Genomic DNA, 13,300 nt, shown 5'->3' on the forward strand with positions numbered 1-13,300 from the left:
TGCATTAGTGGTCATCTTCCAAAATTCTATAGATTCTGGAGCAGTTTCTACTACAGATTGGAGGATGGCAAATGTAACACCACTATTTAAAAAAGGAGGGAAAGGAGAATTACAGAGCAGTTAGCCTAACATCAGTAGTGGGGAAAATGCTAGAGTCTATTATAAAAGATGTGGTAAAAGACCACTTGGGAAGCATTAATCAGATTAGACAAAATCAGTATGGGTTTATGAAATCATGCTTAACTAATCTACTGGAGTTTTTTGAGGGCGTAACTAGTAGAATAGATAAGGGAGAACCAGTGAATGTGGTGTATTTGGACTTCAAGAAGGTTTTTGATAAGATCCCACATAAGAGGCTAGTGGTCAAAATTAAAGCACATGGGATTGGGGGTAATATACTAGCATGGGTTGAGAATTGGTTGACAGACCGGAAACAGAAGGTGGGAATAAATGGGTCTTTTTCCAGGTGGCAGGCGGTGACTAGTGGTGTACCGCAAGGATCAGTGTATGGGTCCCAGCTATTCATGATGTGTATAAATGACTTGGATGTGGGAACCAAATGCAATATTTCCAAGTTTGCTGACGACACAAAAACTGGGTGGGATTGTAACGGGATGCAGGAAGGCTTCAGAGTGATTTAGACAAGTTGTGTCTGTGGGCAAACACATGGCAGCTGCAGTATAACGTAGACAAGTGTGAAGTTATACACTTCAGTGTGCAAAACAGAAAGGCAGAGTATTTTTTAAATGGTGATATATTGGGAAATATGGATGTACAAAGGGATCTGGGTGTCCTTGTACACCAGTCAATGAAAGTAAATAGGCAGGTGCAGCAAGCAATTAGGAAGGCAAATGGTATGTTGGCCTTCATTGCAAGAGGATTTGAATTCAGAATGTCTTCTCGCAGTTATACAGGGTCTTGGTGAGACCATGCCTGGAGTATTGCATGCAGTTTTGATCTCCCTACCTAATAGGAGAGGATATACTTGCCACCAAGGGAGCACAGCAAAGGTTCACTGGGCTGATACTGGGGATGGCAGGACTATCTTGTGAGGAGAGATTGGTTCGACTGGGCCTGTATTCACTAGAGTTTAGAAGAATGAGAGGGGATCTGTTTGAAACGGATAAAATTCTAACAGGGATAGACAAACTGGATGCAGGGAGGATGTTTCCCCTGGTTGGGGGAGTCTAGAACCAGAGGCCACAGTCTCAGGATACGGGGCAGGCCATTTAGGACTGAAATGAGGAAAAACCTTCTTCACTCGGAGAGTGGTCAACCTCTGGAATTCTCTCTTACAGAAGGTTGTGGAGGCCAGGTCACTGAGTAATTCAAAAAAGAAATTGATAAATTTTTGGATATTAGGGGCATCAAGAGGTATGGAGAGAAAGCGGGAATATGGCTTTGAGATAGACGATCAGCCATGATCATACTGAATGGCAGAGCAGGCTTGCAGGGCCGAATGGCCTACTCCTGCTCCTAGTTTCTATGTCTATGTCTCTATGTTAAAGAAAAACCTTGGGGAAGACTGGCCATAATATGATAGAATTTTACACCACATTTGAACACAATGTAGTTCAATCTGAAACCAGGGTCTTAAATGCAAACAAAGGAAACTACAAAGGTGTGAGGGGCAAGTTGGCCTTGGTGGATTCAGAAAACACACTAAAAGATACGACAGTAGACAGGCAGTTGCTAGTATTTAAAGAACTATTACATGGTTTACACAAATATACACTCTTTTATAGCACAGAAAGCCATTAGGAAAAATGAGTCAACCAAGGCTAACAAAGGAAAACAGGATTACCTGGAAAAACTCAGCAGGTCTGGCAGCATCGGCGGAGAAAAGAGTTGACGTTTCGAGTCCTCATGACCCTTTGACAGAACTAGGTGAATCCCAAGGAGGGTTGAAATATAAGCTGGTTTAAGGTGGTGGTGGTGGTGGGGAGGTTGGGTGGGGGGAGAGAACTTCTCTCCCCACCCAACCTCCCCCCGCCACCCCACCCCCCTCAACCACCTTAAACCAGCTTATATTTCAACCCTCCCTGGGATTCACCTAGTTCTGTCGAAGGGTCATGAGGACTCGAAACGTCAACTCTTCTCTTCTCCACCAATGCTGTCAGACCTGCTGAGTTTTTCCAGGTAATTCTGTTTTTGTTTTGGATTTCCAGCATCCGCAGTTTTTTTGTTTTTATTTTTATGGAATGAGGACCAGTTAATGGACAGAAAACAGAGTAGGAATAAATGGGTCATTCTCTTATTGGCAGACTGTGACTAGTGCGGTACAGCAAGGATCAGTACTTGGGTGCCAGCTGTTCACAATATATATCAATGATTTGGATGTGGGGGGAAAATGCAATACTTCCAAGTTTTCTGATGACACAAAACTAATTTGGACTGAGTTGTGAGGAGGATGGAAAGGGGCTTCAAGGAAATTTGGACAGGTTTAGTGAGTGGGCAAGAACATGGCAGATGGATTATCATGTGGATAAGTGCGAGGTTACTCACTTTAGTCAGAGGAACAGAGGTGCAAAATATTTCTTAAATGGTGAGATTGGGAAGTGTTGTGTCCTTGTTCATAAGTCACAAAGCTAACATGCAGGTGCAGCAAGCAATTAGGACGGCAAATTATATTTTGGCCTTTACTACAAGAAGATTTGAATACAGGAGTAAAAATGTATTGCTTCAATTGTATAAAACCTCGGTGAGACCACACCTGGAGTATTGTGGACAGTTTAGGTCCCCTTACCTAAGGAAGGATATACTTTCCATACAGCAAGTACAGTGGAAGTTCACCAGACTAATTTCTAGGATGGCGGGACTGTCCTATGAGGAGAGATTCAGGAGATTCGGCCTGCATCCTCTAGAATTTAGAAAAATGAGGTGATCTAATTGAAACTTACAAAATTCTTAAGGGGCTAGATGCAGAAAGGATGTTTCCCCTGGCTTGGTTGGTGGTGGGGGGGGGGGGGGGGTGGGGAGCGGAATGGTTGGGGTAAGTCCTGGACGAGGGGACACAGTCTAAGAACAAGGGGCAAGCTATTTAGGACTGAGATGAGGAGGAATTTCTTCACTCTCAGAGCAGTGAATTTTTGGAATTCTTTACCCCAAAGGGCTGTGGAAGCTCAGTCATTGAGTATGTTCAAGACAGAGATGGGACGATTTCTGGATAATGACACCAAAGGGATATAAGGACAGTGTGGGAAAATGGCATTGAGGTAAATGATCAGCCATTATCAAGTTGAATGGTGCAGCAGGCTCGAGGGGCTGAATGGCCTATTCCTGCACCTATTTCTTATGTTCCTGAAAGAGCTGGGAAATTGCTAGGAACAAATAAAGCATTTGTCAGCACCCAAGAGGAGAGAGATCAATATTTTAGGTGTCAAACATATGACCTAAAGCACAACCTTATCTTTTCCCTCTGAGATGCTGGCTAAGTGTATTTTTTGTTTCCTTTTGTTCTGGATCCACTGACTTGTTGGCATTAAACATTTGGCACTGGTTTGGCATTAATCTGGCAGAGGTAGCCCAGAATTTTCTCACTGAGGTATGAACACTGTCCTGGCATGTTAAGCTGTCCTCCCAATAATGTTTTAAAAAAGAAACATTTACTTGTTACAGAATGGACTTGAGAAATTACTGGAGGCTGGTATTTCACCATTCCAATTCTGACATTTAACAGCAGTAAAATGTGACTCATTCGAAAAAAGCAACCAAGTAGCAATGGATCGGGAGCAGATCACATCTGGATTGCCAACCCAATTTGGTTTTAGGTTCATAGTTGACTAACGACTGAAGCTCTGCTTGAAGAACCAAACATTTTCTTTTCCCTTTTGGCTTTTACTGCTATTTCTTGGGGTAAAAGAATCATTTTCTTACACCTCCGAATTGGAGTTGGGGTCAGGTACAGCACCAGTTAGATGAAAGTAACTCTATGAAGAATATAAAGTAATTGTGTATTTATATAGGATACTAACCACTCCCTAAAGTGGCCACAGACAGAGGCCAAGTACAGCGAACACCAGACCCACAGCGCTGCAAGTGTAGGGGAAAAGACATCATCAGAGATGGTCATCACTGGCCCCCCAGCCACAAGTCTGTGTGCAGCCCTCAACTAAATAACAATGACCATGCAAATAACAATGAGGAAAGGAACAAGCATAGGCCCTGCCAGTGCTTCATTGTAGCATGGCAATCAGAGACAGAGACAGAGACGGACACGATCCTGTTCAAGGCACCAACCGTCTGCATTGTCAGTGACCCCAAAATAAAAAATACTGGACATAAGGCATCCAAATACTGCACAGTGGACAGAGCAGCTGAAAACCAGACTGTCCACTATAAAAATCAGATAAATGGCCAGAATCCTTTGGTCCTCACATCTGCCAATCATGTAATATTAGCAATCTGGTGCCACATTGCAGTCAGTTGTGTGCCATTGACTAGTCTCCACTGGGAAATGAGCTCTAACTAGCCAAGGACATTCTTTTGCAGTATTACACTGAGATAAAACAGGATCATCAATGTGGACTAGAATGAAGGTACTTGGGCCAGTCAGATCAACATTAATTGCCATATTTGGGATTGCAAAGAGAGGCAGCATGACCTAGAATGTACTGTGAACGGTAGGTCCGTAAGTGAATTTCAGAGCTCTCTGCAGCCAGTGATATAAAATGAACAATTCCTGATGGCCAAAGGCAGCTCAAGTTATAAAAGCTCTGAAGGTGTCAGAGCAGATTCCCAATCTAGATCACCTCACCAGGTCAATGGTTGATATGAAAAAGGAAGAGTAGGCCATTCGGCCCCTCGAGCCTGCTCCGCCATTTAATAAAATCATGGCTGATCTGATAATAGCCTCAAATCTGTATCCCACCTACCTCTGATAACCTATAAACCCCTTGCTTACCAAGAATCGATCCACCTCTGCCTTAAAAATATTCAAAGACTCTGCTTCCACCGCCTTTTCAGGAAGAGAGTTCCAAAGACTCACGGCCCTCAGAAAAAAATCATCTCCATTTTAAATGGGTAACCCTTATTTTTAATCAATGATCCCTAATTCTATATACTCTCACATGAGGAAACATCCTCTCCATATCCACCCTGCCAGGTCCCCTCAGGATCTTATATGTTTCAATCGAGTTGCTTTTAACTCTTTTAAACTCCAGTGGATACAATCCTAGTCAGTCCAACACTATCCTCATAAGACAACACACCCACTCCAGGTATTAGGCTGGTAAATCTTCTCTGAACTGCTTCCAATGTATTTACATCCTTCCTTAAATAAGGTGACCAATACTGTACACAGTACTCCAAATGTGGTCTCACTAGGGTTCAATGATTTAGCCTCAGGATCTGAGTGCAGGAATGGTGAGAAGGGGAGCAAAGAGAAAAACCAGCCTGGCTACTATCCCTGGTTGTTCTCCATGTAAATATTGAACAAGATGATGATCGAACTTGATTGTCCTAGATCCCCCTCTCTCCATCGTCAAATAGCCGGTCAACATCCACCATCTATGGCTAGTTAGGTAAGGTTCCAGAGGGTTGCAGCATTCACACTCTGGCAAAGTCGAAATCTTCAGGACAAAGGGAGAGGGGGCAATGGAAGAGAGAAAACAAAGTTACACCAGCTAAAAGAGTGAGTAGAAAAAGTGAATCCAAAATGTTGAACCAGAAATCAGATTAGAGGTAGATTAGAGACTGAGAACAAGGACTCTTCAATGGGGCATGGGGGCTGTAGCAAGCTCATTACATGTTTCCCATTATTCTGGCTATGCCCACAGATAACATTAATCCCACAACCATGTACTTGCTTATGCGTTAATCCACATTTAACTGCTATACAGACAGAAATCTAATAATTTCAAAAGTAGCAATCCATGTTGTTATTATATATGTAATGAAGGTTATAGCATCATATTAATGGTGGGCGAAAGAGTTGTAAAGGTTAAGAATGGTTGCTTGTTATCATTTGATGGTTGGTCGAAAACCATTTTCTTTACTAAATGCTCACATTAAGTGACATACTGTGAAGCTAAGGATGCATATTACACTGCAACTAGGAATCATTGTCCATCTTGGCAGGCTTCTCAAAGGGTGTATTATGAATTTGGGAGGCAGAATTAATCAAGAACCTCCAACTGATGGCCCTTAAGATATCAAAGGAGTAAACTATCGAATGTGATTGATGTCACTGCCTTTAACTGAAAGTGAAGAAATTCATGCTGCATTTGAAAAAAAAACTCTTAAAATCTTTAAACTTATCAGTTTATAATTCTCAATACAACACACTGTATTGGCTGCACTTATGTGCAATTATCAAGCAGCACAAGTGGAGTGAAAGAGTTGGTATGAGACTACTGCCCATCTCTTTCTCACACACAGACACCCACACCTCAATTGCAGCATTGCCATTCTACTCTCTGAACCATAATCAACACCTTTTTATATGTGCTGTTATGGTGAATATTGAAGCTAGAATTAAAAACTTCAACCAGAGCAGGTGGCCCATGCAGCCCACAGCCATATTACAATCTGGTATAATTACACTAGTAATTTCTGCCTGTAAAAAGCAACACCAAGTCATACTCCTCAGTTTGTTAGATGTCCAGTCCAGAGATTCAGAAGGACAGCCTGAGACTGCATGAGTGCATTCCATGAAATGTAGACTCTTCAGAAGTATGGAGACCAACCTAGTATATTCAGCAAGTTATCGATAAGGCAGTACAGCAATTGAAAAATTGACATCAAAAACTGTTTTAACAAATAGGTTTTTGTACTGTTTTTCCTTTTGCATATGAAGCAGGCTGTTCCAAATACCACTGACTGCTCTTTGACCCACCCACACACACACACACACACACATCTACTTTAAAATAACTGGACAGTAATAGCTTACTGAATGAATAACATAAATCTCCTCCTATATTCAGGAATTATCTGCAAACAGGGAGATGCAGGTGCACATTTCAATCTCATGACTGGATGTAATTCTATTTAGCCATCATTTAGTTTCAAGCATTGTAGGAAATTTCATGAAGTTTTGCGCAACCAAAAAAATCCCACTGCACTGTAAATTAACACAGCAATGGGAAGAGAGCCCATGTTTCACAAAGGAGGAGAGAGTATTTTTTTCTGTCAAGCTGAATTTAGATTGGCAAGGGAAAGAACACAGATGTTAGAACAAAGAAATAACATTAGTTTAGGTTAAAGAAATCAATCCTGGGTGGGCAGGATTGAAACGGATAGATCGCAACCATCCAAACCTCAGACGTCTCTCAAGATTCCTTTTGCTGTAATAATTCTATGGCATACCCAAGGGCTCAAAGGTGCAAAGCATGCCCTGCAATACAGGACCTGGACGTTTCCATTAGTTCAATATCCATGAGCAAAAGACAGACATATCTTTTATTTTGTACACCAAAGGAGAACAGAGTCTGAAAACACTCACCATAGACACCCCAATTACAGCTGTCCACTGACAATTAAACAAACCTCCTTCCCCAAAAACAACCAAAGAGAAACTCCTTTTCATGATTGTAGTAAATCTCTACACAACAATTGCTCCACTGCATGGAAGAGGAGCTGCACCTGAGGTACAGAAACTACTGGCCACTTTCACATGGAGTTCCTGGTACCAAGGTCAAAAAGTCTAAGCCCGTTATTCTTCTGACAGGATACAGCTAGTCAGCAGGAAAGCCAAGACCACGGTATAGCAATAGAGATTTGGTTTCAGTCAACAAGCTGTGGAATTACACGGGCTTGAAGTAAGTGTGGAGGGAGGTCAGGCAAGGAAAGAGTTGTGCCCAATTATGATAGGCCATGTAGTTGAAAAACCTGCCAATATTTACTGCCTTATGCTCACACACCAAGAGTGGCCAGCTGATCATAGTACTAGAGGACTCAGGCATCCCTCAAACTGGAATCACCAAGAGTCCACACTGTGGATGAATGGGAAGGGATGTAAATTGGTGAGGTTTTAAAAGAAAATTATTTGCTTTCATCATTTTTACCATCTCCCAGAAAAGGTTTGCAGTAGAATGCTTTTTCTGAACCTTGTGTAGAACAGCTCATCATGACTGACAACTGTGTGAAATCACTTCGCATACAATGAGTTACTCTGAAGTGTAGTTGTGTTGTAAACACAAATGTAAAACACTGCAAAATTCCACAAATAAAAAGAGTTGAATTACCATTTGATATACATATGTGTGATGTTGGTTGAAGAAGATTATACATGCCATGGGATGTTTAGCATGCTGCCTGAGAGACAGCACCTGATCAGTGCAGCTCCAAAACAATAGTCCGTCAGCCAGCAATTATATAAATGATTCCATATCTGGTTCAGTGAGGGTGGCCAGGATACTGGGATAACTCCTATGATCTGTTTTACCAGTATTAGTTGAGGGACAAAGATTGAGCAGGACACCGGGGAGAATACCCTTACTCTATGAACTAGTACTGTGAGATCACATGTCCAACTGAGGGGGCAAGGGTGACTGTACTTAACATCTCAACCGAAAGGTGGCACCTTTAACAGTGCAGCACTCCTTCAATACTGCACTGAAGGGTCATCCTAGGTTTTGTGCTCAAATTTCTGCTATGGAACTTGAGCACACCATCTCTGATTCAGAGGTGAGAACATGACCACTGATCCATATTGAAAGTCATAATATTGTCAGATAGATACACAACAATCTGTTCAAAGATTTGAGATTGCTTGCACAGCTTTTGTGAGAATGCATAGAAACAGAATTATGCCTATGTAAGATGGGAGTTTAATCAAATAAAGAATAGACTTTAGTCCTGATAATGCAACCCTAGCATACACAGACACACCCACAGCTGGGCTTCAAAAACATCCAAAGCAGCTGGAAAAATTGTATAACTTGCCTTTGAAAAGAAAAACATAGCTCTTTACGTAATACATTTTTCTTCTGAACGGATGGAATGTCTGTTCAGCAGCCAAAAAGACCTTAGTTAATATTTCTGAACCACATCAAGAGTTTACGGGCTTATCCACATCATAAAAGATGTTTTTTTTTAAACAAGGTGTGTCTTTATGGATGAAATATGTTCACTTGTTGTTGAAGTGTATGGTGAAGCCAACTCACTATGACAGAACAATAAAGTCCACGTCGCAATTCAGACTATAGCCGTTTTTTAAAATTAAAACAATAAAATCAAGCTGATGACAAACAGAGATGAAGGGTTTTATGGAATGCCCGCTATCAGCCTTTTATTGACTGAAACCAACTCCTGCACTGCTTGGAATCTCTCAAGGTTCCTTTTGCAGTTGAAGAACTGGGGAGGGTACCATAAGACCCTACGCAGGTAGGCTAAACAATGATTAATTGGGCCTCTAGCAACAAAATGTCAATCAGGCATCAACAACCATCCCTCTCTGGCCCAGGTGGCTGATGGCGACATTGATAGTGTCATGGAGATCTGTGTGTGGGTGAGATGGACTGAGTGGACAGTGTCGGATATCAGTGCTGGGGGAGATGGATTGAGTGGAGACTGTCGGATATCATTGCTGGGGGAGATGGACTGAGTGGAGAATGTTGGATATCAGTGCTGGGGGAGATGGATTGAGTGGAGAGTGTCGGATATCAGTGCTGGGGAGATGGACTGAGTGGAGAGTCTCAGATATCAGTGCTGTGGGAGATGGACTGAGTGGAGAGTCTCAGATATCTGTGCTGTGGGAGATGGACTGAGTTGGGGGAGGTGGAGTGTCTCAAGTATCAGGGCTGGGGAGATGCACTGAGTGGAGAGTTTTGGATATCAGTGCTAGATGGAAACATATTAAGTGGATTGTCCTGGAGAGCTGGTAAGGAGTGGATTTAGGAACTCAATGCGAAGTCAAATTTACAGATAACTCTAAACTGTGTAGTGACACCAAAATGGATATTTATGGCATTACATAATTTCTTTGGACAATATTAGCAAGTGGGCTAGGGCTGTGGCAAATTAAACTCATACAGGCTAAGTGGAAGGTACAATAGGTTGGAAGAAAAACTGGATGAGAGGGAAGGGCAGAGGGAGGTGGAGAGGGACACTGTTACTCAATGAACATTGCTGTGCGCTCGGGAGAAGCCAGAAGAGGCATATGGGCGATCACAGACTTCACACTAGTGATGTTCAGTAATTGCAGAATAGAAGTGAAGTAGAACAATGAGCAATACCATTCAATCAGTAGAGCTTCAATGCAAAGCTATTGCGCTGAAATTGTATAAATGCTGGATATCGCATCCAGTTCTGGCCATGTGGACGCGGGAAACATGGAATGCTGCTCAGTGAAGGATGACGAGGTTGATCCCTAGTGTTGAGACTGAGTTGAGGTAAATTTAGTAAAATCCGGACTGGTTAGAATAGTGCATCTAGTTTTGGGTGTCCCACTTTAGGAAGAATGTCAAGGCCACAAAATTTCAGCCAAAAATGAAACCTTTGGGAACTTTGCTGAGAACAGATCTGTAATTGCTTAGCAAAGATTACATTACTTTGTGAAAAGATTTCTTTTTCCCCCCCACCTCCGAGAGATTTTCAGCAGCTTTTTTGCAGAAGAAAAATACATAAAAAAGGTGCCACATTTTAATGAAAAATATTCTGCTTGGCAAAATGAGTATTTTACCACATGGCAAAAGGTGTTGGTGACTTAATGCAACATTAGCTTTAACCAATCAATCAATCATCGGGAGGCTTAATACAGTAAATCTCTCAGTCAAATAGAATCAACTTCTCAAAAGGAAGACACTTTTAAAAAAAAACTGCACTGCCATAACCTACAGGGCTATGGAGCTGAGATTAGAATGGACAGTTCTTTTACAGCTGGGCAGGACACAATGACCTCCTGCGCTAAAAAATTTGTGTTTTTAATGTTTAAAAGTACAACACTGAAACAGATGGATGTTCAGCTATCTTAATACTTTGTAGTCAAACACGTAATACTGTTGGCAAGTAGTGCCATCCTGCAGTAGCAATAAGTTTTCAACATTACACATATCACTCAAGAGTGTTGGGGATGGTGACAGAATGAGAAGAACTGGGACATCTCGTAACAAACCAAGCAAACAGGGATTGTAAAACACTTCAAAATTCAGCAGCCTATTGTAAATTCAATGCATAAACTGAGGGCATCAGTACTGTCTTCATATGCGATCCTGAGTTTAGGTAAACTGTACTTACCTCTATATCCTGAATAATCTTTGGGTACAATCCTCTGTAAAATGAATTTGGCGGGCCATCAGCAGGCCTATTTTTAAACAGATATTGTTCCCTAGGAAGGAAGGGCACAGATACGTGTAAATAGTGGTGAAAACACACTAAACATTGGTGCCAACTTCAACATTTTTCTTGTTAAGAGTATTTGCCCAGTTAATAAAGGGAGGAGGAATTTGGAGTCAAGGTGTGCCGGAGTAAATAATTATACTGATCACACTGGCAACATAGCTCTCAAGTCTTGTGCCTTCCCCACGGGCCCTACTCTCAGCATTACCAGAACCCAAAGCGTCAGAGGAAGTAAACATTACATATGGATGCCACCAGACAGCTGACAGCACCTTAAATGTTTTTAACAGCTTGGCATCACTAGTGATATCATTTGGTGTCACCTCACTGCATCATGACTCTTACCTTGATAACTAATTAATCTAGTCAATATATTTTCCTCTGGTATGTGGAACTAAAAGAACAGCCGAAGGAGCCAAGCACAATCCTCAAACATTGAAGGACATTCTATGGGAAACACTTTAATTAGAAATATACATTATTGTGCGTTCACTTCCTTTACAAATATACAAATTTGTAGCATTTATAGCAAATGATTGTAGCATTTAGCATTATGTTCTGGTTGGGCCATGCTAGTCACATAACTTGCAAGTACCAATGAAACCATATCAATTACAATGTACAAAAACATAAAAGGCAAGATTACAGATAAAATATTTACACAAATACTGAATTGCTTATTCAAATCTTTAAACTCTGCAGGTGAAATCTTTGTCACTCTGCTACTCCATGACATTACTGATGGGGAGGCAGACATAAATTGCCTCAAAATATTACTCTATACGTTGTTCTTCCCTCCCAATCACCACCTCAGCTTTCCATGCAATATTTTCACATTTCTGCTGCATTCCTATACAGTAGAAGGCGAGCCCATTTGTTCTTCTGGAAAGAACAAATGTCCTTTTAAACATGAGTCTCTGTAAAGGGAACAAGCAGATTACATACTCTGAGCCAACAGGGTACAAACCAATTCACTGGTTCAATCTACAAACTGGACTTAGCCCCCAAAGTATCAGTTGGATTAGTTACTCTCAGCTGGAATGATGTTAGATTGATGGGTTAATCTGAGGCTGGAGAGGAAGGGGAGAGTGGTGGTTGGGACTGAAGAATTAATCTGTGCCCCAGTTTCAAACGTAGCTATCAGAGATAGAGCACAACACAGAACACCCAGAGACCCTAGCACCCTTCATTACCTGGGACATACTTCAAAAGCAAAAGGGTTCAGATGCAATATAGCATATTTACAGTTAAAAAATCCCAATTGTTTCATAGAGACAATCAAAAAAATGGACAATAAGCCAATGAAAGGGATAATAGTAGAGGTAATCAAAAGCTCTGTCGATGAGGTGGGCTTTTAAGAACAATCTTAAAGGGGATGGAGAGGGAGATTTAGGGAAGGAATTCCAGAGCTTACAGAAGTCACTGCACCCAGAGTTTAGCTGACTACCTGAGATTCTCTTTATAGAAATAGCAGGCACTCCTTGTGGGAATTGAGATTGGCCTATTTCAATTGATGCACTGTAAAATAATTCACCATGTCATCTATGTAACTCACCAGCCCCTCCTCTCTGCAAGCCCCCTCCACAGCGGGTCGGTGCGCACCATCCGCTCAATCAACTTTTTCCACAGCATGCCCTCGCCAATCACCCGCTGCCATTCTTTACACACCACCTCAGCAGCACACAGTGACTTGGCATCCAGGTATGATAGGATGTTCTCTGCTATGTGGTCCAATCCTTGGGCTGTGAATACAGAAGCACATTTGAGACAAGTGCATCCATTAATAGGTTATCCAGTACTTAACACCTCTCATCACAGGGCATTACATAGTAACCCATTATCTAACATAAGCAGTGAATTCCTTTTAAAACCATTGTTATTCTCCACTGCTATCCCCACCCCTGATGATCTTGTGGGTAAATATAGCAGGGGACATAACACCCAACCTTCCACTGACAAGAAATATCCAGCTTCAATCCTTGAATTGCACGGGTTTTGCTGATCCCAGCTCAAGCACTAA

At 41.7% G+C, this 13,300-nt stretch overlaps 1 protein-coding gene across 2 annotated transcripts in view; it reads right to left on the reverse strand.

Annotated features, from left to right (window-relative positions):
• The window catches only part of LOC121281130 (F-box/WD repeat-containing protein 11), a 170,254-nt gene that overhangs the window by 41,758 nt on the left and 115,196 nt on the right, over window positions 1-13,300 (reverse strand). For both annotated transcript variants that reach the window (XM_041193837.1, XM_041193836.1), the window contains 2 exons: window positions 12,836-13,022; window positions 11,179-11,269 (listed from right to left, as the gene is read on the reverse strand). In XM_041193837.1, coding sequence (XP_041049771.1) covers window positions 11,179-11,269; window positions 12,836-13,022 — 278 coding nt within the window. The remainder of the gene's footprint in view (window positions 1-11,178; window positions 11,270-12,835; window positions 13,023-13,300) is intronic.

This window comes from Carcharodon carcharias, chromosome 8 (assembly GCF_017639515.1).
Source record: "Carcharodon carcharias isolate sCarCar2 chromosome 8, sCarCar2.pri, whole genome shotgun sequence".
Lineage (NCBI taxonomy): Eukaryota > Metazoa > Chordata > Chondrichthyes > Lamniformes > Lamnidae > Carcharodon > Carcharodon carcharias.